We start from the raw sequence: 27,887 nt of genomic DNA on the forward strand, positions 1-27,887 counted from the left end.
CCTTCGTATAGACAAAAAATAATTGCATTGTACTGCATATACATTTTTGTTGCATGGCGTGAAGTGACAGCGTTGGGTCAAGTGTAAAAGCATAGTCCAGTATTGCAATTAAAATCATAAAGATTTACCCTTTTCTTTCTTTCCATAAGCACCAATCCACAATCAACAATCTGTATTTGAATAAATTTAAAAAAAATGTAAAATTTTACTACTGTATAAATTAAGTTTTTTGTTAAATACTAATTTTAACTATTTTAAGCAATATTTTTCAGTATTAAAACTGTGTATAAAAATTATGTAATTTTATATGGATAAATAAAGGAATGTATTATTATTATTATTATTGCTTTTTTATTTACTAGAAAGATAATGTTTTCTATTTTTATTTGATTATTTGTTAAAAGATAATTATATAATGCTATTAACACCAATTTTATTGAAAATTTAGTCGCATCTGAACGAAAAAAAAATTAATAAATCAACCCCTGCACATAAGGTGTCAAACAAAAAACCACACAGAAAAGCATAGAATTTCAAATATTATTTAATAATCATTATTGTTCTTCCAAAAAAATAATTTATTTTTCAGAAAACAATATATGCCTAAGTATGGTGTTTACGAAGATAGTTGAAACCGTATAAAAACTAAAAGTCGGCATCTCTTTATTGTGCCCGGGCGCAATTATCTACTGTTCATTATGCTCTTCCAAGATAATTCCTTTTTCAGAAAACAAACCTAGGTATGGTGGGGCTGTATTTATTACTTTAAGTATTTCTTACTGATATGGTAACATACTATGATATATGATGATCTATTTGACAAACCTAGACCTAGACGTATTTCCTTAGTTCCGTCATATATTTTATTTTTCAAATATGAGAGCATTTTGTGACTGCGAAATATATTCAGTCACAGCGAAACGAAGTCAAAAATTAAAATATGTTACAGTTTTCTATAAGCCATAAAATTTCAATGGTTAAGTTTGATACTGGCTCCATCTGGACTAGAAGCTCCAAACATTCATATTTGTTGTTCTGTTCTCTTTGGTGCGTATCTCTACTAATGACATTTAAATAAATGGCTACCAAAGAAATAATTTCACAAAAATCTACACATTGCTGGTAATACTGCATAATTCAGTCTAATATTTTGCAGGTCAGTTCCTCAAATCTATAGATCTATGACATAAAATTTCAATTTGTTATTATACTTTATTTATCCATAACTTCAATAATACAAATTATTTTGCAATAAAAAATATGTCAACTCCTAGCTCAATACCTTATCTATATAGGCCACATATAATTTTCTCAGAAAACAGTGTAGTTTTTGAAAAGACTATGCTTGGGTGAAGGTCTGTTTTCAGAAAATATCTTTATTCCCCTCTTAAACAGATGGATTTTGTAATAAATTCCAATGCATGTTACCAGTTTCTTCAAATAATTCTAATATATCCCCCATGCAACGAAGGAGAATGCTACAAAGAGTAAAAAAGTAGGAGAAAGTGGTGCACTAAATTGATAATAAAAAAAATACAAAAATGTTCAGTTGAGTAAAAGGTAAGTATACCAAAATATTTTATTTGCTTCTAAATATAAAAAAAAATGAAATACAGGGTGGTCTTGAAGTATGTTCCGATAATAAAAGAGATTCCCAAGTTAATTCTATGAATATACAGGGTATCCGCAAATTTCACCGACAACATTTGACTGCATATTCACGACGATAAATAAATGCGATCTACGAAAAAAAAGTTAAATAAAAACTCTTTGGTTTTTGTGTTACAGGCCTTCAAATGCATAAATTTTGAAAATTTATTTATATTTTTGAACCCGTCCACAGCTAATCTTTTTAACTATTGAAAATATCGAAAAACTAAAACCGGCGACCATAAATTTACCGGAATTTTTCAGCAAAAACCAACCGCATTCCCCCAGATCAAATAATAAAAAAGTTATACATAAACACGTATTTTTTTATTATTCTGTGTTGAAAGAAATGAATGAATGGAATCTTTTTCACGCCTGAATCAGAGAAAACAAACCTACGATATGTGTCTAAGGGTCAAAGGTAGCCTCTGTATAAATATGACCCCATTCAAACTCACACCCTGTATAGTTGTAGCGATAGCTATAAATGCGGATTTGGAAATAATTATTTAACAGTGACTCCAAAGAACTGGGCCGGGTATATTTCTCCCTTCAACGAAAAACACGGTCAATAATCCCTGACGACGAAACAGAATCGGCCGAAACGAGCCCGATCGACGGCCGGCAAGAAAAATCGTAGTAAGCCGGAATATATCAATGCTCAGCCCCAACATGCGCATTTTCAGGATCTTTTCAGGAGTCCTGCGTATCGCCCGAGCTCTCGCTATCGATTCACGTACTTCAGCAGGGTGCCGAGGGCAGCCATTTTACTGAAACAAATCGGCACCGACGCGGGACGAGTCAGAATTCCAGACGGTCACAGCCGTCTTTCGTTCCATACCAACTCAACAAATATGTGTCTCCATCCTTGAGTGTGCTGATATTCTGAAGAAGAGTGCCTGGACGTCGCTTAACGTGAGTAAGACTTGTATTTCGCTTTCGAAGGGCCATTTCAGCGTACTCCTTGGGAAGTATTTTGTTTACGCGACCAGCGGATGGGGTAGTTTTTAACCCTGAAATGGTCCTCGCTGTGTTTGTTGTCTTGCGAAAATAAATTTTTCAGTTGTAGAACAAACTGTGTGTGAAAATGTTTCTATTTGTGTTACTGCGGCAATAAATCCATTAAATTTCACGAAATGTCACACTGAAAGGTCAGATTATACTTGGTACTAAAAAGTTGCTACTGTTTTGATTGTCCAACAATGTAGCACCGTCACATCAATAACGTACAGATTGATTTTACAATTTTTTAAAAAACATTTCATAATTTTGTAATTTTGGAAAACAACTCTGGCATTTGGTCATTTGCGAACATATACTAGATTCTATTTTCGCCTTCTTTCTATGGTATCATTGTCACAGTGCATCCAGTAATACTATTTAGTTTAAACAACATTTTGGATTTGAGGAATATTGGTAAGTATATTGGACCGCGAATAAAATTTTTGAACTACTACCAGTGCACTCTGCGCATCAATACTCAACGTATCATGCCGTTGAATCTTGCAAATGCCTATGAATTGTGTTTTAAAGGATAATAATTAAATCTTCTTCAATTTATCATTTTTCAAAACCCAGTTAAAAAAATGTCGCTTCAAGTATAACGGAGCTTCAATTTTTTTTCTTCTCTCGAACAACAGAGTGCGTGTTTATATAAAAACATCCAGGTTTATGGAATATTAAACGGGGGAACTATAAAATTATAACCTACAAACGCATTTATTTCCGAAATTAAGTGATCATTACGCAGAACGCACTGTACCCTTCAGATTTAGATTTATCCGTTAGATTTTATATGTACATTCTCGACTAACTAGTTTTCAGTTAATTCACTGTCGCATTTTTTAATTCTAGCAGAAAAAAATCATTCTACAATGAAATTATTGATTTTCGGTACAAAGAATAGCACATTGGAAACATATTTTTGAGTAAGTGTTTTGAAAAGGACGAAACAAATTTTATCAGAGCAAATTCCAATCTAATTCGATAATATTTTGTTTTGAAACCTACAAATGAATAAATTTATAGTTTTAAAGAAACTGTGTATAATTTAAAGAACATTAATCAAGCTATAGAACATCGTTTCACATGTAGTGTCTAGTGTTATAATAATCTGGAAAATGTAGACAACCATTTTCTATTAACAAAACAAAGTAAAATTTGTGATAATGTTACTGATAAATTTAACAACCATCTAAACACAAACATACACTTAATAGTTTATTACATACAAAGAGGCCAAAGAGCAATTGTGTCCCATTTTTGTACTTGTAGCTTCAAGTAACCAAAACTAATTATTACTCCAAACACCATTACTGATTTGTCTTGCCAGAAATATCAAATCTAGATACCCAGACAGTGTAACAATATAAAAATTTGTTTTCCTTCATAAACAGTTTAAAGACGACATTATCTACGTCTGTGCTACGTTCCTTTATTGATTAAGTCCTTCAAAATCTAATGTGCTTCTCATAGATGCAAATCCATTACACGAATAAAAGCTATTTACTCAAGTTAAAAAAATTACAATCAGTTACGAGTTATAGAGAATTACAAATGTCTCGACGTATTCAGGTCGTTACAACAAACAACTTTTTTTTTACTAAAGTCGATTCTATCTTTGACGTTTATTTAAGTTGCCATTTCGGGCCGTAACATCCTTTCGACCCCTCGAAGCCCCATTTTACATCGTTCTCTTGGATTCGATGTAGACCGTGAAGATATATCGCGATAAGTAATGGTGCGCCCGTCTGGACAGAGGCGTCTCGTAAAAAGGGGTCAAATAAAGTCGATAATTGAAAAGGAACTATCGGTTGTCAAAAAATTGCAGGATCTAACTTTCTGTAATGTGAAAATAACTCGGTAAAAAATGAAACAGGATGAAATTTTTATAATTGGTCAGAAAATCAGAATTTATGCAAATGTACGTGATTAAAGGAATTATCATTCTAAGTTTCCAGAAAAATTTGTCGATAAGATAAACGGGTTTTTCATAGAAAATTGGGAAAAGACAGAAAAAATAAGAGAGCTATTATCTAAATATAAAAAAATAAACAATCAACATTTAAAAAAGTCCAATTTATTTTTCCAATTTTTGCTTATAATACTGTTTGTTGAATACCTTTGCACCAAAACTATAAAAACAGAAAATGTTGTTTTTCTGATTAAGGCTTATTATATTATGAAAAATATTTTAATAAATGATTTCATTGAGAGTTTGCAATTTTTCCATATTTTTCCTATTTTTAGCTTCCAAAAACTAGTTGAAAACCATATAAAGCGCTACTGACACTTAATAAAACTGTTTAAGTTTATTTTAAAACCACTTTTGTAATTTTTGGGACATTCTGCACTGATTTTGCATAAAATTTAATTACATAGGTGACATTCCTCTGCTTACAGACCTCGCTTTCAACTAGCAAAATTATTATATCCATATTGTAGCGTGCTTACTCGAATTTCCTTTTTACAGCCATTACCTATTACCACGACAATAGAAAAACAAAATAACCCCGCGATATTTCCTATTCATTTAAGCAAAGACCTGCCAACCTTGAAAAATACCAACAATTTCAGGTTAAAACCCTCCTACACATGTAAATTTTGCGTCTATTTTCGTATCTTTTATTCTACTCAGCCATAATGAACAGTGAGGAATTCAATTCAGGCTTATCGATTTTTCCTCAGAAGCGTTAGCGCGTACTAAAAATAGCGTTAATGAATTTTCTTTGACAAGTATGATTTCCGCTGCGAGTCTAGCACGGTTTCGCGACTTTCCGCTAGAATGAATGGCCTAGCATCACGACCCGACCGATTTTTTAACGTAAAACGGCATTAAATAACGATGTCGTAGGTCTCGTGCTGTGCCCGAGGTTCCAGCGGCAAGTAATAATAAACGATCCCCTCTCCCACACAAATCTTCGAATTTTGGCCGAATAATGGTGATATTTTGGGCGGATGCTAAAAAAATGTATGTATTTGCTGAAATTTGTATTATTGCATAGTTTGAATTCAAAGATAGCTTAAATTTAAAGAAGCTCTTAATCGCGTTGTGAAATTTGCCCTTTCAAACACTTCAGCCGCGTATTTATCATCAAAAGTAATATCGCTAGTTTAAAAAAAATGTGAAAACTAAGCTTTAAAATTAAAAAAAATTCTCGTATGATGAAAAATAAGGAGTTTAGACAAAAGTTGTTGTTTTTACTTATTTCTAAGACGCCCTGTATTTGCAGTTGTTACCGTGACGATTCTAAATCTACAATGATTCGAATTGTCCAATGCAGAGAAAATTCTTACGTCTCCCACACACTATTCTTCGCAATATATGCCAAAATCAATACTACCCACGTGTTCAGAACGACCACTAGGAATCCTTTGTATTCACTTGTGCTAATTTATAACTGAGACTGCATAAGATNAAAAATAAGGAGTTTAGACAAAAGTTGTTGTTTTTACTTATTACGCCCCGTATTTGCAGTTGTTACCGTGACAGTTCTAAATCTACAATGATTCGAATTGTCCAATGCAGAGAAAATTCTTACGTCTCCCACACACTATTCTTCGCAATATATGCCAAAATCAATACTACCCACGTGTTCAGAACGACCACTAGGAATCCTTTGTATTCACTTGTGCTAATTTATAACTGAGACTGCATAAGAAATTAAGTAGATGAAAAACAGGCACCCTTGATCTAGATTGAAGATGAAAAACAAATATAATCCATTCCTATTTTTCATGCAATATTTAATAAGCGTTCCAATTTTATTTATAACAAACTATCGTTTGTTATAAATAATAAACAAATTAAAATAATCCTCATAAGTATAATTTAAACGATCTCCAGCCATTTTTATATAAATTTTCAGCAAAAACTATTACATATAACAATAATTTGACAACTAACTTGAGAAATGTCAAGTTATTTTAATTATTTTGGAGTGTTTCTAGTCATAGCCAATTTGACAACAGGTCTGATATGAGCAAAAGTACCAAATAATAGAAAATTGCAAATATCTCTAAAAGTAGTAAGGCAACCCTAACAATGCTTATATGACTTAAAAGCAAATTTCAGTCATACAACAGAGTGAAATAATTCCATTTAAGTTAACAAAGTTATAGCTGTTTTAGTTTATCACAATGTAACAGCAAAAATGAAACACCTAGTATTAAAGGTTTTAATTAGTTGCTATACCATAATGTAGTGTTAGGTACCTATGCCCTTTACAGGTACCAAAAATCCACTTGATATCACGCTCCTGAAAATAGTTACTAGCATCTCCTCGGACTCTTGCATCTGTCAAATTTTTTCTTTAAATTTAATATCTCAAAATCTATAACTTCTGGGTATAGGGGATATTTAATAAAGTGACCTTCAAATTTCACGTAGAATCCGATAATGCAATAATATATAGGGTGTCCCATTTAAAATAACGAAGTTGGTGTCGACTTCCGGTATAACCGGAAGTGCTGAAGAGTTCTAGATATTTTAGTTGTGTTCGCCCTAGGGACATTGCCATGTTGCCAAATTTTCAAATTTTTCGGAGCAGTACTTTCCTAGATATCGATCGAAGCATTTCGCGAGGGGACACTCCGTATAATTTATATATCAATACAAAAAATTACAATTTTAGCTTCACTGCTTCAATGGAGGGTTTGTAAAGGAAGATAATTATGATTGATAACCCTTAAATGTAGGCCACTACTTAGAAATATAAAATACACACAATGTCACAAACGTACGCTTGAATAAGCCACTACCGGGGACTGATACAGGGTTATCCTCGAAATATTTGAAATATGCGATAATAAACCTAACTTCAGGTCGATGCTAAGCCCGTTATTTGAACTTGGATACACTTTTTACTATTATTTGGAAAGTAGAACCAGAGTCAATGTCAAAAAGTATTGAGGAACATATAAAACGCATGCAAAGCGTTCGGTTATCTTGAGCAAGCCTTGTAAAACTACAATGGTCACCCTGACACGCAATATGAGTATTATCAAGTCGCAAAGGAAACATAAAACGCCTACGATTATATTTATTCACGCTTCCACACCGAGACCTATTTTACAAAGAATATTTTCCTCGCTCTTCAATTTACTCGTATAATTAGTGCATTTATGAAGATTTGCGTCAAAGCCCGATAAAAAAGCGTGTAAAAACAAATACGTTTCACAAAGGAACACCGGTATACAAGCCATTAACTTCGATAAAGCAAGCAAAGTCTACTTCATATGGGGGTACGTACATTACATTTCACAATTTCTTATCACGACCATCTCGACTGGTTTATATAAATTAACGTTCTGAAATCTAAATTGCTGTCTATGTTTTCACGCAGATTGTTGCTATGCTAGGATATAATCGCCCTAAGATCAGGTCGGGTTTCATATAGTTACCTGCTTACTTAACACGAAATATTCAATTGTGATACACAAACTGTAGTTTCCATGTTCTCTAGCTTAAGCAGTAATATTTAACTTAAATGAAAATGTTACGGAACAACTACGGGAGCTGTTCTGTTTGTTTGAAGTAATATCAGTTGTAACGGAGAAAATTTGAATCTAAATCGTATCAAATTTGGGATTGACAATGTCAATACGGTGCAGGAAATAAAATTGGCAGTGTACTGTAGAGTTAGCGAAGCAGTGTTAAAGTCAACCATATAAGCTATTAGCAATTCAAAATAGCTGCGGATGAAGATTTGTAAATCGGTACATTTCGTTTATTACATTTACATTACAACTAAATAAATTATTCTCGAATATTTACAAAAGCACAGTGAGTTTAGTCTACTTGAAACAATGATTAATAATCCGGGCGAATTAGACCAAACACATGCCTGTTTCAAAAATCGGGCCTACCTCAAATTTTATGGGCTTAAAATTAAGTAAAATATACACAGAATAAAAGCTTAAATTTGTATATCTGTAGAGGTCGAGCGTCATATTGTTTATAACAAAAGAAATAAAATAATTGGTCTTTTTTTGTCAGTTTTTCGCTTATATCTCCGGAAATAAGCCTCTAATCGAGATGAGGTATACTTATCGATTTTGTTCCTGAGGAAATTTTGTACAAGGATAGGATTTTGCAAAAGCTCGAAAAATTTTTTTACACAGCAAAATTGGCAGTGAAGAAAAAAATGTGCAAAATTTTCAGCATTTATTTAATGAAGAAAGAATTTGACTGAAATTGGATGAAAGTAAACGAAAAGATAACTGTTGGGTTGCTCAACAAATACCCGTAATGCGGACCCCCGATTTCAAAATGGCGACCTACTGCAAAAGTCGAAAATGCTAGCGCGTATATCTTCTGCCCACGTCAAGATTGTATTAAACACTAAATATTTATTTTACTTTTAATATTCTTATAAAAATTAAAAAAAAACATCTTTCGCTAAAAGCAGTACTTATACAGGGTGGCCAAATGAAAACGAAACAGAGCCATTTTCAGGAACCGCGTCAAGATTGTAGAAAAACGCTCAGACAGACCTGTCGATTTTAGATTAAAGGGGGACATTCTTTGCTGGTATTTTTGACTCCGCCACTTTCACCCCCAAGCAAGGGTAAGCATGTATGTAATGTTTATATTGTAACATTGTAACATAATAATGTTTATATTGTAACATTCAATAATATTCTAGACACAATTCACGCAATAACTAACAGTTAATTAAGACAATATTTTATACGTCGACCTCTTCTGAGCACGTTAAATAGAATAATGACCATTTTCTTCAAGGAAATAATTGACTTTTGTTTTTAGATACGTAAAAAGACCTTACTTTCCAAAATATCGAAAGCATTATGAAATTACAAACAAAAACGTGAAAAGTCTATAAAAATGAATAACTGAAAAAAGAGCAATTATTTTTTTTTCTTTTGTTATAAACAATATGACGCTCGGTCTCTACAAATACACAAATTAAGGCTTTTATTCTGTGTATTTTTTTACTTAATTTTAAGATCATAAAATTTGAGTTAGAACTTTTGTCTCAATATCTTAGCCGTAAACCCATTATGTTCCTTTGAATGAATGTTTGATTGTCATTGGATTGTCTAAGGTCTAAGGAGTTGACGACAAATGATTTTCGTTCTGTGAATACGACTCGCGTGTCTCGAACTCTAATAACGACACACTGCCCCTTCTCCCACACAAACCCGGTCAATTAATCACCTCGTTTTTTTTTATTTTCAGAACCATGCTGTCTCTACTAGCTCCTAGAGTGAAACGGGAGCAAATGAGCTCTGAGGACCAAACCCCAAAACCAGACGCATCGTCTTCTACGACAACCTTGCAACCTCCGACCATAAAAGAGGGCTTATCGACAAGTCCAGAACCTTCAGGTGCGGAAATCCCACAGAAACATATCTTTGGTAACAAAACATTTCATCCATCTCATGGTCGTACGACTCCATTTCCGGAACCAGGTATCTAGGTGTTGTTTGATGTTTTGCCACGAGACACCACACACACTGTATACGCCACATGGCAACACAATGATACAGTATCTGGTTTTGCACCTAAGTCACGATCAATTAATTTAATTTTTTTTTTTTTTTGGGCCCTTGATGTATTACATCAGTCTCACGACCATAGATTGTCTGCAATCGAACTCTACGAGTAAGATCACTTCTTGGTAAATTTTCCGCTCTTAGGGCTGTGACTTCATCGAAATCATTTTTTGCAATTTCACATACATTTTTTACATCATATGATGCTTCCCATTTTTCTCAACGATTTTCATTGAAAATGTTTTTCGATATCTCTTCCTGTTTAAAAGATATAGTATGAAATGTATAGAGAAACACTGGTTTGATCAAGTCTGTTACTGATGTTATCAACGTTGCCGTGGAAAACAAGATACATTCACTACTGATGCACATCATTTGTCTCGATAAAACCATACTGATAATTTCGAGCTTCTCCAACATCATAACCATTTCTAGTTTTCTATTTTATCTGTCAAATCCCAAAGATAATACTTTCGACTGAAAATGGAATTTACCTTTTTATTCAAATGTTTTGTATCCTCATTTGAAATTTTAAGTCTTGCGGTTTTCTATTTGCTCTTTCCATTTTCTTATATCTGTTATTTATTATTTAAGAACTTATTGCAAAATAAAATCAAAAAGTTGTCCTTAATAATATTATAATGATTAAAAAAAGTTATAAGATGCTGATTTTATGGGACCCCAGTTTTAAAACATATCAAACTCATCTCGTATAAAGGCGTCATTCGAAAATAGGCCGGCAAACTTGATCCCAAGGCGAGACCAAGTAAAACAACTACCGAACCAACACAGCACACTGTGTATACACTTTACATTGATGTAGACGATCCTATCCTTGAAACAATTCTTGTACAACGACACCACTACCAGCACACACAATAATTTTTCCACCATGGCAATAGCCTACAGTTCCCCACGGCTTGTCCCGCAGAACAGCGTTGGCGTCGCCAGCAAGCGCGTCCTGAGATGGTACCCGCTGTTTCAGTACGCTGTTCTGGGGGCGCTGTTTTCGTGCTTGGATTTTTACCCTGTCGTAAAATTGTTTTCAGTGAAACCCACGAATGAGACGAAGGGCATCGTCGACGATGTCGTGCAGATGGCCCACGACAGAGGGATAGAGACCTGGGTGCTGGTGACCATCTTGATTGGTAAGACGTATTTCTAGTAGTTGAAATCTTTAAAATACACAGGGTGTTTGTAAATAAGTGCGAAATATTTTAGGGGGTGGTTGCCGAAGGTATTTTGTAAAAAAATATAAATATATAAATATAAACGTAGCTCGAAATATGCATCGTTTTCGAGATACAGAGTATTTAAATTTTAATTTTTTATTTATTTTTATTAATTATTTCAGTTTTAAAGATATTGACTCGAAATTTGAGAAACGCTTTGGAGGGATAAATGTGCATTTTTTGGGGTGATCCGAATGTTTCTACTTACACCAGTGGCGTTCATGCGAGAATGCCACAATCTTTTTTAATAAAAAAAAATGGTACGCCACTGACTTTTTCCCGCTTTGATATTTTTTTTAGAAATCCGCTATCAATTCTGGATGAAATTGGTCTCTTCAATTTTTTTCGTAGGATGCACCGTTTTTAAGGAAAAAAATAAAACATATTTTATTGCAAGTTGTGTATTTTTAATTCCTGTATCTAGTAGGTTGCTGTCAATATTTCTAAATAAAATACAACCATCAAATTTCGAGTGAATCTCTTTAAAACTCTTTGAAATAATTAATAAAAATATTTTAAAAATTAAAATTTAAATACTCTGTATCTCGCAAACGAAGCATATTTCGACCTACGTTTAAATGAACTTGTTTTCACAAAATAACTTTGGTAACCACCCCCTAAAATAGTTTGCACTTATTTACAAACACCCGGTATAAACTAAAATCATCCAAACATAAATTGTTGCCATAAGAAACTAGCCTCAACAAACCTCAATAAAATCAAAAAGAAATTGAATTTTACATCTGTCTATATTAAAATTAATTGTGTCTTGTTAAAAAAATGTATTTACACATGATTGAAAAATTCTAATGTAATTCTAATTACTGTTTTTCTATTTGAAACATATTAGCAATAAACGCAATATAAGTTTTTTCACGCTTGAAAGAAAGTTAAAACATTTTGAGTAATAATTTATACATAATTTAAGTAATTTGTATTTAATTTTTGTTAGTTAAACCGTTCATATTTTACAAAGGACGCCCTGTATAATACTGTATTAGTACATTTTTATTTTTCTCGTATTACAAATTTTTGTTAGCCGCATGAGTTGAGAATTTAGTTAATAATACATAAAATGAAGCAAAAAAAATGAGAAACAAAACGCTAGCAAAAGATTTAAGACGGCGAATCATTCCACAAAACATTTGTATAAATTACTCGATATTTTTTTAATTCATAAGTAACCCATTAGCGTTATTTCAATGGATGCAAAACACCGGACAAAATTGTGAATTGGTTGAAATTTTATGTTAGTTTATGTTACGTTTATTTAGACAATAAAATTAGGGATATACAGGGTGAGTCAAAATTCACTCCCCAGCGGCCGGATATATATTCTAAAATAAAAAATAAAACAAAAATGTAGAATACTAAAATCTCGAAAGCGGAGCCGTTTTCGAATAAATTATTAATTTTAGTTCAATAAATGCGCAAATTTTGACAGACTAATCAAGTTGGCCGGACAAAAACAAGGAGTTTTCAATGAGCACAACCTTCATTATTGGCATTATGAGAATCCTCATGAAAAACGTCAGCGGAATCAGCAAAGATATTGGTCTGTAAATGTTTGGATAGGTATTTACGGGAAATGGATCATAGGTCCATATTTTTTGCCAAGAATACTGAATGGTGAAAATTACAGTCATTTTTGCGAGAACATTTTGCCAGGTTTGATAGAAGATATTCCTCTACAACAATGTGCAACATGTGGTTTCAGAATGAAAGTGCGCCCGCACATGCCACATTACAAGTACGACATATTTTGAACTTAATAAATGGATTGGGCGGGGTGGACCAACACCATGGCCACCCCGGTCTCTTGACTTGATTCCTATAGACTTTTGGTTATGGGGATACATAAAAGAAAAGGTTTATTTTACTGTGCCTGTTGGCAGGATTCATGAAGCAGTAGCGGAAATAAATGAAGCTAATTTCTGTTCTGTTGCCAGGAGCTTCTACCACAGATTGCAGAAGTGTATTAACGAAAATGGTAATGGTTTTGAAGGTTAGCCAAAGCCAGAAGGATCTTCGTTTTTGCTATTTCTTATTTTGTATGGATTTAAATTATGGATTTTAATGGCGTTAATATTAAACAAAAAAATTATAAATTTGAATTTTTCTTTACAAAATTTTCCGAAAACGGCTCCGCTTTCGAGATTTTAGTATTCTACATTTTTGTTTTATTTTTTATTTTAGAATATATATCCGGCCGCTGGGGAGTGAATTTTGACTCACCCTGTATAGACGATAATTCTAGACTTTTTCTAGCATTTCGTATTTGTAGATTTTTTCACTTAATATAGATTACATCTGGCTGGGCAAACATGATTTCGATGTGTTATTATGATTATGTTAATGCAAGGTCGTTCTTCTTGTTACTGTTTACTTGTCCCAAATATATAACTCGGTGGATTGTCTTAAAATACTAATTTGTGTATTATGTAGATATGTAGGCTGTTGTAGACTTAAAACTTATAAAATTTAAAAAAGTTGAGCGCTACCATTTATTAATATAAATTTTTATTACAACGTCTAAGGACTTTTTATTTTTCATTTTGAAAACGGGACCCGACTTCTAATACCTTATCTATTAGATTGAAATTATTTCAACGGAAATATTGAACACAATATAACAGAAGAACACATTACTTAAGATCCTTGGTACAGAGTTAAATGTTACCATTCCAAAAATTAGTGATAAATAGTATGTAGGTCACTATGTTGTTGGGAAAATGACAAATTTTTAAAGTAGCACGACTTTTAGAACTGGAACTTCATGGTCAACTAGCTGCTTTGAGGCGTGATTAATTTTGGCTAATGTCAACATAAATGCGAATTATATATGTAACGCTGAAAATGCATTCATAGATAATAGAGAATAATGAAGTTAGAACAGACATTTCAACAGTCGTGATTATTCAAATTGTGAGGTCACCCCGTGCTTAACCTTTATGACCTAGCCAACTCGTCGCAGGTACAGCTTGACTAAACTCATCTCGTTTCATAGGGTTCAAGTCAGGCTGGCAAAGTGGTAATATCTCTCTTCTCTAAAGTGTGACCTTATTTCTGTTAAATTTGATAGACTTCAAGTATTTTAAAAGATGATTTATGCATTTTTATAAAATTATATAACTCTACTTTTAACATATCCGTGACCATTGCTTCATTTGATCCGTTCGACATGCGAAATGTAGGACATTTTTCAACTTGCACATTGTGATGTGGTGAACATGGGGGCTTTGGTATTACTTTCATTTGTAACCACAGTTCATGTCACCTGACTTTTTGACTTTTCGGCATTTAGATTCACTCTTTTCGAGTTTGCTGAAGTTCTAAGCTGAAATAAATACCTGCATCTTTAGTATATCACAAGTGGCGACCTATGAACTCATACGCAAAGTTTGGGAAAAGTTAATAACATTTACAATCCGACTTGGGTACAGTTCTTGTGTACGTCAAGATCTACGATTGGTAAAATTGAACTTTGAAGGTGAGACCCCATCTCGACAAACTCGCAAAACCCAAGCGCATGGGTGACCTACATTACGACCCTTTTCAAAGTCTCCAACTTCGAAACTTCGTGCGATATTGACGTGTGGTTTTTGCTATTACTTCAATTTATACTTATCTGCGAAAATAACAAAACGTCTTCTTCGGGCTGTTGCATATAAAATACCACATATGCTTTATTCTTTATTTCAGCTATATCCGTAATAGTACTGGGAATATGCTTCTGTTGCATAAGAAGATGTGTCCGGAAAAGAAGGCCAAAGGACTCCAAAAAGGTGGTGGATTTCAAGTCGGTGCACATCTTAAGTTCCTCATACAAAGAGAAGGTACGTAAGCAATTAACTAACCTACATTTTTTCACCACATATTGATGCTCAAATAAATGTATTCAAGATAAATTTTTGTTTCGGTGTACAACCTCATCTTTCTAAAAAGATTAAATTAGAAATACTTGAACATAAACATTAAACAAGTTTGCAAAGTCACTTTTTGCTGGATCGTATCTCTTAACTTTTTATGCTATATCAGGAAGTGGTGTCACGTTTCATCTTAATAGGAAGAAGCGTATAGAAACTGAGAAATAAATTGCATGTATCCAGTTTACGCCACTCCGACATCCTATCTCTTTCTAAAAATAATCTGGATTTATAACAGCGTACCCGAGAGACATTATATTTCTTCTTTAACGCTTCTATCATGTGTTTTACTCAAGATATGCAAGTATATATAAGTTTTTATGAAAGTGTACAATTACTTGAAAAATTAAGGCATTACATTAGTTATCTGCAAACATATACAAGTTACGAACTTGAATAGAATATTTGAAACGCAAATAAATCCAGGTGTGAAAACTCGATTATCAGAAATATTTTTTGCAAATACCCACCGATTTTCCATGATAATACGAAGAAACATTTTTGGAATCGCTTGCTGTTTCAAAGGATTTGACTGTAAACTGTCAAGTTTGCAAGATTTGTAGTCCATTCAACATTTTCAAACCTACAAACCATATTTATGAAAAATTCTCTAGGTGCAACCTGACATGGACGATTTAACTGAAAATGCCGAAGAACCGGACGATGGAGAAAAACCAGAGGTCCAAAAATTGGGAAAACTTCAGTATAAGGTATAGGGACAACAACAATTTCGTTCTGTTTCTTTTACCTAACCGTTAAATTTCAGCTCGAGTACGATTTCAACCAAAACAGCTTCTCCGTAACCGTCATCCAGGCGGAAGATCTACCGGCTTTAGATATGGGAGGCACGTCGGATCCTTACGTCAAAGTGTACTTACTTCCGGACAAGAAAAAGAAATTCGAGACCAAAGTCCACAGGAAAACACTGAACCCCGTGTTCAATGAGACTTTTGTGTTTAAGGTAAGATTATCAGATCAGCTTTACTGTGCTATAAATGACACAAAACAATGAAATAAAACACACTGACGATGATAATACAATAAATTGTAAACAAAAGAAAATAGTCGCCGCCAATTGCAGACTTATATTGCACTTAGCCTTAGTTAGGAATCTCTAGCTCTCGGGCTAGGCTGTGTGGTGGCGGAAATCGAGAAAATAAAATCCAGAAAACCGACCAATACTATTTTCCAGAGTCTTCCATACGCCGAGGCAATGAACAAGACGCTGGTGTTCGCCATTTTCGACTTCGACCGCTTCTCCAAGCACGACCAGATAGGCGAGGTGAAGGTACCCCTGTGCACGGTGGACTTGGCCCAGACCATCGAGGAGTGGCGCGAACTCCAGAGCGTCGAAGGGGAAGGTGGTCAGGTGATATCCTAATCAATTACTCATAATAATTTCAATAGTATAGTCCGGTCCTTGCTTCAATCGGATGTTTTATATTTTTCACACCCAGTTCTGACCATTGGATGCTTGCACAAGTTACAGAAGACTTTTTAGCACTTTATCTGCTACACCATTATTGAATTTTCATTCTTACATCCAGAGTACATATCTGTCTCGACTCAGGGTTCTATATTGGTGCGTACGTTGATGGAAAATGGAACCTCCACATCGGAAAACAAAAATTCGATTTTCTTCTGAAAAAAAAAAAACAGCCGAAGTCGATTTCCAGTATCGCAATTCTAATTTTTTTCTCTGATTTAAGTTTATATTTAACAATTATAACATACGTATATTTGATGCAGACATTCTAATTTTTTTATATGCTACCAGTACCTACCAGTAAAGAACCAAATTCATGATGAGAAAGTTACTTTTACGAGAATTTTAAGCTCTAGTAGAGTTAATATGTATTAAAGTTTGCTTGTTTCTTCAACTTTGTTGACATCATTGAAGGCTGTATATTTTTATTATAACTCGACACAATTTCCCACACTTACTCAGCACCACCTCCGACTATGCTGTTTTCGCGAATAAATTAAAACCGAATTCAATCATATTAGATACATACCTATACATGTGTGTACTTCATTGATAACACAAACTAAACACAGTGCTTTAAAAAAATAAATACCTCTTATTAAAATCGTGACAATTACTTCAAAAGATATTAAAAATCTATCAGTTTTTTTATTGGTATTTTATCATACGTTTGTTTTAAAATTTCATCGGTTTTAACTTTCCAAAATACGTCCCTAAATAGTGTGTCATAGTATAGTTCAACTAAACTAGGTCAATATCAAAGCTCCTTAATACTGAGACTTATAGTAGGATCATATTCGATGCAAAGTAATAAATCATTGCCTGTCAAGGGATCCAATGCAGTACGCTTTTAAGGGTTTTAGAAATTGAATAATTTCTTTATACATTATGATGAGACGAAGGGATCAGTTCACGTCTGGCATCCTTGTTCCTACAAAAATTCTTTTATTCTCATAAACTATTTATTTTAAATGTAATTTATTATAAATCCAATTTGTTTTTTTAAATTCCACATATGTACTACATTTTACTTCTGTACACGCCACTGTTATTTACTTGTTTTTTGGAGGCGCTCTCTGATTTACGACTAAGCTCGCCAGGTTAGTATTTGACGTATAACCGACCACTTCCTACACTCGATGCACCTGGGCGACTACGGCTACTACCAGAACACAGTGCGTATGCAGCGGTATTTCATTCAATTTCATTTTAAATATGAAATGAGGACGATGATCTATTTAGACCATGCAAATCGCTGTATTGAATAAAATAAATCGGTTGTGCCAAAAAAAACTTTTTGTTGTTCTTATTTTTAAAAAGTCCTGTTTACTTCGGAACTTTGTAAATTAGTTTCATTTACAATTAATAACTTATCAACGTACGAATATTATTATAGTAAGTGTTTAATAAATCATGTAAAAACAGTACACATATTTCTTTAAACAATAGTACGTTTTTTTAATGTTCGGCGCTTCGACCACAGTGATATTAAAAAAATATGGTGACTTTAAAATGACACGTCACACACATTTCTGTAAGAGTTTCGAACGCGGACGAATTTCCCGATTAAACCGAGGCAAAATGGCATAGTTGGGAGGGCCGGTGCGTTGTTAGAGCTTAAGAACAATTTTTAACACACATAGGCGCCTTGAAAGTATTACAGGAATCTAGAAAGTGCCGACCGAAGCAAAGGTGATCGAGACTAACACACATCCAAACTCAAAGCAGTGGACAAATGTATTGACGTAAACTGTTTTTTCTCTTTTCCCTAAAATTTCTCGCTCTGCTTTTGGTTATGGCTCTGTTATGGTTCGTGTTGCCGACGCTCAATATGCATGACGCTTCCAAAAACGATCAAAATTTCTACGTAAGTATTATTCATCATAAATAAGGTACTTAGTCGGCGTGTAATACATCCAATGGCCGGCGAAATTTACGTCCTCTGGTTTAGGACGAGTCAAAACAGCCACGTTTTTGGTCATTTGATGCATTACCCACACCTCTATGGTCTCGGAAGACGTAAGGTGATAATGGACGTCACTTTTGGGTCATCTTACGTCTTTCGGTGTGTATTAATATTTTTGCAGGAAAAAGCAAGGTGCACTATTTTAATGAGATATAAGTAAAACTAATTTGATCTCAGTTGCTTATTTCTGCTACCTATTCACTTGTAGTTTATACATTTTAATATTAAATTTTGGTTTTAGTTCTATGAATTCCATAAACCCCCCCCCCAAAATATGTAAATACTAAGTAAGCTAATATGTTGCCCTTTTATGAAATTCGTAGAACAACCCCGTTCTTTTAAGCAATCAAAAACTTCTTTAAATCTTTATGCATTAACGTTGATATTTGTTATATTTATAAAAAATAATTTAGTTACAATTATTACAATTATATTTAAAATTGTATCCAAAATAAAAAAATCAAAAACTGCTAAATCCCAATTTATTAACAAACGACTTTTGACTCTAGATTTACTTAATTTCTAAACTGAATTTTGCATTAAAAGAAAAATATTCCTCAACAAAAAAACAGTCTATTTCTGGGGCACTGTCCTGATTGTTTTGGATGCAATGACCTTGTTCAGTAGTTAAGACAATTGAAATTTTCTATTATATGATTGCCCCACAATCTGTTTTCCTTTGTTCCTAAATTTCTGCATATGCATGACCCCTTTTTTTGGCATTGCATTTGGCTGGTACTTGTTTTTAAAATCGTTTTTTAATGTTGTTATCGAAGTTAAAATAACTGAGATAATTAAATTAATTTAGGTCTGCGTGTACAAATCTAGCATGCCAGCACCATTAGTTAGTTCCAAAGGCACAGTACATTTTTAAAACGAAGGGCCTTCCGGATGAAATCAACTCGAGATAATTTCGTTAAATGTTAAAGTTAGTTCAGTAAGTTCTGCAAGAAAAAAATTGACGATGGCGAATAATAACAAAAATCGTGGATGGAAGGATAGAGATTTACATTATTTCACATCTAGTAAATGTTGTAACAAATAATATACTGAGTAGCGGGACATAGGCGTACGCATTATTTATTAAAAAGCAACAAAGTAAATTGTCTACGATACACCACCAACGGATAGGAATTAATTACGCAACATTCGCAGCAAAGGCAACAGTATACTAACTTGACGTGAACGTAAAAAGCATTCTGAGGCAGCGACTGGCGCATGTCTCGGTTGATCCGCTTGGCACGCCATTGAATTGCGGCTCTCTGACAGCACTAATATAAAGAGTGGATAATTAGAAAAAACTACAATACTTAATGAAGTATGAAACAAAATTGAACCAATATTAAGGCACTTAAGTAAAAAAATGACACATTTTAAGACGGTTTTTGCGATTAATAAATCAGGGCGGATCTGGTTTGAGGTTTTTGCACTAAAATTAGAATTCTTTCGGAGCAATTAAAACATTTTAAAAAAATTATCCACAAAAAACGATTGTTTGCCTTTTTTTCATCAATATTCTATTTTGCAACATCGGTAATAAATTTACACATTTTTAACTTCCGGTATATTGTGCAAAATTCAATTCTAAAACTTTTTTTCCTCTTCAATATTCTTCCAAAATGCATGCGTTCCAAACATTTTTGCAATTTTGAAAATGATCCGGACCTCGCCCAGATCTACACTTTTATTATGCGAGTTATACTGAAGGTATTCCAGCAAAAATTAGCTTGCCCCTCTTACATGGGATATTTCAAGAAAACTAATAAAAACTATCTGTGATTAAATAAACGCTTAAAGGATGTCCGCGGTATAAGTGCCTTATGCTGAATGAGCATCAGAATACTGTAATATAAACTTAAACAGTCTTATGCGATAGATCCTACACTTCAAAGAAATTTTAAAAGAAGCTTAAAGTTTCTCTGTTGATCGAGTGAACAAAATAATACACCAATAACACACTGATGACAATTTAACATCACGACTATTGCCGATCGAGATAGCGCAGTTCAGAAAACAATAAAAACAACAGAAAATGGTAGACTGGCTATGTTGCAGGATTGTTAGACTTAAAATAAGCATAACTAAAAACATCACGAATGCTAGAAGCAAACAAATTTAGCCATTTTATTCTGAAAATGTTGTCACCATGCACCAGTATTAAACGTAGGGCATTTATACTGCGAATACCTTGTATAAACTCGGTGAAATATTGTCAGAAAAAGTAGTCTATAAATCGCAAACGAAACAAAGTTTATTAAAGTTCCCCCAAAAAGAACGTGCTGTTTTCACTTGCCTAATATTATTTATTTAAACATTTTAGGCTTTTTAAAATATTTAGAAATCTATTTTCGGTCCTCAAATATTTACTAATATACTTCGAGATCGAAACGAATATAAAAACAAACCAAAATGTATTTTTAGCTCTGCTGTTTAAAAAAAAGTGTTTGATTATCTCTGGAATGCCCTGAACATATCTCTGTTTAGCTGTTTGTCATTTATTGTTAAAATGGAGACCCTGAAGTCTATCTACTTAAGGTATTTTATTCTTTTCCAAACATTTTATACAAGATTTTTCTTAGCATTTACCAACAGACTTATATATATTTTTTTATTAGTAATTGACCATTTTTTTATTACAAACATATAGTGTTAGACCCTGTACTGTGTTAGTTTTTTAACAGATTAGATTTTCTCAAAAGATTTGGTTTGAGCTGGGTGTTTAGAGAAGAAAATTAACACTAGGAAGAACCTAAAAACATTGCAGACATTATTACTTTCAGATACAATCTACTCACGTGATACAGTTACTAGTACATTATACAATAAAAGCCAAAAGGTAATATGGATGCCACCAAATCTAACGATTTTATTTAACACATCATGTTGTACTTAAAGAACATCCAGGCTGGTTGAAATTGGACATTAAGCCCCCTGGTCGGTATTCATATTTGCATCAGATAGAAAGAGATGCCTTCGTAGTAACTCTGTGATGGCTTTGACTTCATTTCTAATAATTCGGTTTGGTTTCATAGTTCGTAATAAATCTGCAGCTTTAGTTCTTATTTTTTCCGCCACCTCTTGGAGGAAACGTCGATGTGTGGTTTCTTTTTAAGAGAACTATTGATCTCCCGAAACGTAATAAACAAATAAATCTTAACAAGGCTCTCTATATTATTTATAGAATCTTGGTGGTTTAATCTAATCTAGATTTCGATGTACCTTTGTCTATACAAGTCAGTGTTTCAAAAAAATATGATTCTTTGAAACAAACAATCTCACAAGTTAAATAGAATCGTTAAGTAACGTGATATCCATCTCATGGGGGTCAACAGACTGCAAAAACTGATAATAACAACCGCAAACATCTGTTGACCTAATGATACTGGTTTTGGCGAAGCTTCTAGGCATTATACCTACACAGTGCTAAATGTATGACATTTTCAGTTCCACACAAATCTGATTGTTGTGTCCCCAGATATCCTCCGAATATAATTTCTCAAATTCCCCCCCTCCCAACCCCTCTGCCCAGGTCCTGTACAGTGGCATACGCAGAAGAGTTGGAGAAATGCAAAATAGGACTAAAAAAAGTAGCATGTGGCGTAATCTAACCCTCCGGAAAGATTTTCTCTTGCGTACGCCTCTGATCTCACTACTGTTTAAGCTTGACCACACTACTCTTTGATTGCGCATGCGTATAGGGACTTGTTTTTTCGATTTCTTTTAAAGGATCTGTTATATGTTTCCCAAATTTTTGTCTCTTGTGTGACAGTGTATTTTCGTGTTTTTTAATGTTTTTTTATCTGTCTATTCGCATTCGAAGTACCAGTACCTCATTATTCATATCCTTTCACAGTTTGGGTTGTTACGAGTTGCACGTCATCGGCATAGGCTGGTCGGCGTTTCCAGAGACATGTCGTTCTCTTTTTCAGAAGAAACAGTGAAACGAAAGATTAACTCCTCTGGTTGGTATTTTAATTCCTGTGTATAAGCTTCAATAGAAGATTGAAGAAGCAGAAGTGTCGTTTGAAGAAGACAACATACAAAAATGAGCAGAATTCTGGTGCAATAGACAAAGAGGTGATATCAATCAAGATGAGGGATTAGGTCTACCTGTAATTTGGAAATAATCATCCCTAAAAATAAGGACTAGATCGACAATGAAATACCAACCAGCGGACTTAATCTCTTAGTCTCAGAATTCCTCAAGAAGATAACGATATCACTCTAACGGCAAAAAGCTTAGACCGACCATCTCAGAAACTGTTCAGTTAATGGTTATGTTATTCAAATGTATAGCTTATTTCCAATATAGCTTTTGAGATAAATATCCTCAGTTTTTCTGCAACCATAAATAGTCTACAATGTTTCTTTGTAACAACCCAACAATTTGCAAGTTTTGCGTCAAAACTTAAGGTCCGAACGCCATGGAAAAAATGTCAAAAGCATCGCAAACAAACGAATACTGTGATTAAGCCGGAGCCTACTTAATATAGTTTATTCTTGACAGGACCTAAACTTACACTAGCCAAGTTTAGGCATAGGAACCGTTAAGAATAAGCTATGTGAAACAGATTGTTGTATTTAGGATGTTCACACACTGTTTTCTCTAAAAATGAACGTAGATAGAACCAAAATATAGGAATGGATATCCTAGCAACTGAATTGGTGTAACACTACTATCCCTCAAATGCACCGTCTGTTTCACTTTTAAGTTCGGCTCCGAAATACTGATCGATTAACGATATTTTTAGTTCACTGTATTATGTGACGTTGTAGGAAAACAAGCTGGGTGACATTTGCTTCTCTCTGAGGTATGTTCCAACAGCAGGCAAGTTAACCGTCGTGATCCTGGAAGCTAAGAATTTGAAGAAGATGGACGTTGGCGGATTGTCCGGTATAACGCTTTTCTTTAACAGAAATCCTTAAGAAACCACAATGTAACCGAATATCAGTTCAAAATTTCAATGCAATGTAGAAAAATTAAAATCTGTTCCTCCACGATAATTAAGGTAATAATCGCACTTTTCCAAAACAGATCCCTACGTGAAGATTGCTCTCATGCAGAACGGCAAGCGGCTTAAGAAAAAGAAGACGAGTATCAAGAAATGCACTTTAAATCCATACTACAATGAATCGTTTACGTTTGAGGTACCATTCGAACAAATACAGGTGAGCAGCTACGTCATTCTCCATATCCATTTGAAAAATTTTAAAGATTATAGATTATTTCAGTTATAAAAATGGTTTTATCTTCCAGAAAGTGAATCTGGTGGTAACAGTAGTGGACTACGACAGGATTGGAACATCTGAACCAATCGGAAAAGTCGTCCTAGGATACAACGCAAGCGGAACAGAACTACGTCACTGGTCGGACATGCTGGCATCCCCTCGCAGGCCGATCGCACAGTGGCACACACTTAAGGACCCAGAGGATGAAAAGAAAGACTAAACCAAACGTCGCTTACAACGCTGATTATTATACTACATAAGGTACCTAAATCATTTAAAAAACTGTTTGATATATAGAAATTTGAGATATAAAGCCTGAATATGACGTCACTTCAACGTAGTGGTAGTAGTTTCACTCATAAGATTTTACTTTTCCAGATTAATTCATCAGATATATGAACCCCCCAGTATGATGTAGGCCCTTCATCCAAAGATATGATCATATAAATGTGTACAACATCTTAGATGTCATTGTTTATTACTAATTTTTGTCTTCGACTTATGCACTGTTGTTGATGTTCAACTGTTATCGGTTCATTTCCAAGAGTTAAAAGCTATTACTATACTTACTACCAATATAGACATCCTGAGATATACGCCTTTAAAGTTATTAAACGAAGCTTATGAAAACATTTATATCGTAAAAAGAGATATATCTGCACAAGTGGCTTTTCAGATATCGGTTCGTTTATCATTGTATACAGCTCTAATATTTGGCTTTGTTTAAAATCAGTTTGATGAAATAACAAACTCGACAAGGTACAAAAAATTGAATATGCGGGCTGTATAAATGTACATCAGTATTGTGTTACATGACAAATAGATTCTTAATTCCAAAATAGCTTTTCATTCAGAACCCAAATTCGATATTGAGGAATTGTGTGATTTAATGAAGTTTTTAGATTTATTTACCTAATACTATTAATTAATATAAAATTAACGGACTGTCATGTATGAAAACATATATGGCAAATAATAGATGGTAGAATTAAAACTATATTAATAATGACAATAGAAATTTAGCTCATAGATCATGTAAAAATACGTTAGTTTTGTTGGGGTTTTTATAAAATTATGCACAATATTAGGTGAAACCTTGCAACAACATTTTATTTGACCTAGTGTTGTTGTGAGCAAGATCAACACTTCTAATCCAAATTGTAAAATATAAAGTAATCGGAGAACCATTTCTGTGCAGAAATGATGGTGAATGTTTAAAATGCATAGTTTGAATTTTATATTTTGGATTAGACGCTCTATCTAGACGGTACCAAAGAGACAAAATATACGTAGGTTGTTCATTATTACCGTCTAGTGAATAGCTAAAACCGGAAGTCCGAACCAATAGGTATTTTATATTTAGTTTATGTATATTTAGCGAAAATAATGTAATCTAATAAGGTTATATGATTGTAAATATATTTCAATTTTATTAGATTATTTTATTACTCAGTGAATGATATTCTTCCTTATCCTTTCTTCTGATTTCCCGAGGAAACTTAAATGCAAGCTTTATTTAGATTTTTCGGTGTACTCATCCACGAGATTTTGCGTAGTATCAAACTATGATGGTGTTAGGAAGCTATATAAAGTCATTAATTTATTTCAAGTACTCTAACAAGGCAAAACTTTCTTCAGGAAATCAGAAAATTACTGTACATACCTATAAATAATGTTAAAATGTTGTGTATGATATAAAAAATATGTAAACTTATATAGTAAAAGTGTTACGGCCCTTTATACTTAAAAATCAATGTACCCCTAAACACCACTTTGGGCCCAAAATGTTTAATACTGATTTAGAGATTTTTAATCAGGCACGTAGAGCTTTATTTTACACTAATGATAACATTTTGTGTGGTGATAAATCTTTAGTTATAAATACCTACGATGGACAAGAAAAATTATTTTTTTTGCAGGCCATTGAAAAACCTTATATCTCTAATTGCTTGGAGTCGAACATAGGTAGCTACATAATGAATTTTGGCCAAAAAAAAGACTGCCTAAGTAAGATTTTCAAAGTTTTGGAGATTTATCAATGCTTTTCTTTGAATAGGACCTATTGGAAGAGCTTAAATTATGAATATTCTGATACCTACCCACCTAAACTTATTTCTCTTTCCTGTAAAGCTATCGTGAACACTTCTAACTTTAAAATAATTTTTTTGTGTCCAAATATGTCGATGAAGGTTTATAATAGAGGAGCACCAGCTTAATGGAAAGGCAATATGTAGAGATTGAGATTGTAAAAATAAAATGAAATAGACAATGTACGTATTTTAAATAGTTTAGTTTTAGTGAAAGACAAAAGACTTCTATATTATCAGCTTTTCATAATACCTAGCTAGCTATAGCACTTATTATTATTACCCCAGTTAATTTTTAAATGTTACTCTATAAAGAACAATAAAAATTGATTATATTGTGGGAAATAACAAAATGTGGCAAATCATGCTCTTGTTAAGTAGACAAAATAAATCATATCACTCGTCCTGTTGATGATTTTTTATTTTGACTGTCTTACTGACACAGTTTTGTATGTGTCGAAGTGATGTATGTGATAAATGATGAATAAAGATGCAAATAAATACGTCAATATGAAACAAATACAAAACAACAGTCGAGTATGTTAACTACATAATACGTGATTATTATGTTTTACTTGCCTGTGACGTTTTCTGCATTGGGTTTATAGTTTTTTTTGCTAGCATTTTTCCTGATAGTTTTGATATTTAAAATAGTACGTGAAATCTTCAACACCAGCATATTGTTCACAAGTGTTCAGGTCCTATACACTCACAGGCACACACTTATATTTGTAAACTGCACAAATTCAATAATTGATTTCGAATTGGAAAACAAAATCGAGGAAAATTTCAAAATAGTGATAGTACCTCCATCTTTATAAGCGATACTATACTAAACCCAAAACCAAGGTAGTAGTACGCATGAGCTCGTTTGAATGAAAATCAAGGTTTGCACAGAAGAGGTTTCCTCAAAAGTAGGTACCATAGATTTAAGAAGCTAAAGGTAGTTGATAGTGAAGGGCAAAACGGGTCATTTTTAGGATTCGGGTCACCGGATCCGGGTCTCTTCAATGAGCCGAATCTATGATCCGGATCCCGGGTCGTCGGGTCGGTCGCTTCGTTCTGGATCCGACGTTGACTGAACGGTTCTGGTTGTGGGACTGTATTAGAATCTGGGGTATTAGTGCTGGGCGATAATATCCGATGTTTGGAAAGCATCGATGTTTTTCTGTCGATGGTTTGTCAATTGTCATCGATGTTAGAAAGTTCGAAACATCGATTCCAATATCGATGTTTGCCTTTCGATGTTACTTGCATACATCGCAAAAAAGAGCAGTTCTTTAGTAATAGTAATATTTTATTTGACACAATTGACACAAATCAAATATAATAGTATATTACATTATAGATAAGCATAAGGCCGTTATATAGGTATATTTTATGTTTTCTTGAACCTTTTGAATCTAAAAAAATTGTTGTTGTTGTTGTTAGACATGAAGATCCATTGCTGTGGTGGTATGAAAGGAAAAATATATATCCAAAATTATATCATAAATAGCTATTATATCCACTTATCAAAAAATAAAAAAACGATTTAAATAAATAAAATATATCCTTAAAGGTTGCAAGGTAAGTTAGTAGAAAGATAGGTATCTAAATATCTACTAAATCCTATAGTCTACATTATTTTTCACATAATAATTCACTTGACATGAGAGAATAAAACTGTTTTTATTTTACTAAACAAAATCGAGCAGCTGATGGAAATAACGAGCCAATAAAATATATCATAATCATCTGATGTCACCGCTCTCGCTACTGCAGGTGGCTCAGCCGCATGAATGGGCAGAACGG

General features: G+C 33.5%; 1 protein-coding gene across 4 annotated transcripts; it reads left to right on the top strand.

The window, feature by feature from the left end:
• The first annotated feature begins 2,417 nt into the window (after positions 1 to 2,417).
• Positions 2,418 to 26,503, top strand: LOC108908631 (synaptotagmin 1). 4 transcript variants are annotated; one of them, XM_018712725.2, is made up of 11 exons: positions 2,418 to 2,565; positions 9,851 to 9,999; positions 11,217 to 11,315; positions 15,102 to 15,235; positions 15,940 to 16,035; positions 16,092 to 16,286; positions 16,518 to 16,694; positions 23,563 to 23,671; positions 23,813 to 23,946; positions 24,035 to 24,267; positions 24,385 to 26,503. In XM_018712725.2, the coding sequence occupies exons 2-10, from the start codon at positions 9,855 to 9,857 to the stop codon at positions 24,224 to 24,226; spliced, it is 1,281 nt and encodes a 426-aa protein (XP_018568241.1). In that variant the 5' UTR covers positions 2,418 to 2,565; positions 9,851 to 9,854; the 3' UTR covers positions 24,227 to 24,267; positions 24,385 to 26,503. The 4 variants fall into 4 exon arrangements, with proteins under 4 accessions (XP_018568241.1, XP_018568242.1, XP_018568243.1 ...); XM_018712726.1 differs by lacking the exon at positions 2,418 to 2,565 and adding an exon at positions 7,715 to 7,893; XM_018712727.1 differs by lacking the exons at positions 2,418 to 2,565; positions 9,851 to 9,999 and adding an exon at positions 10,009 to 10,083.
• Positions 26,504 to 27,887: the final 1,384 nt, after the last annotated feature.

The sequence above is a fragment of the Anoplophora glabripennis genome, unplaced genomic scaffold, assembly GCF_000390285.2.
Source record: "Anoplophora glabripennis isolate ALB-LARVAE unplaced genomic scaffold, Agla_2.0 scaffold248, whole genome shotgun sequence".
NCBI classification, from domain to species: domain Eukaryota; kingdom Metazoa; phylum Arthropoda; class Insecta; order Coleoptera; family Cerambycidae; genus Anoplophora; species Anoplophora glabripennis.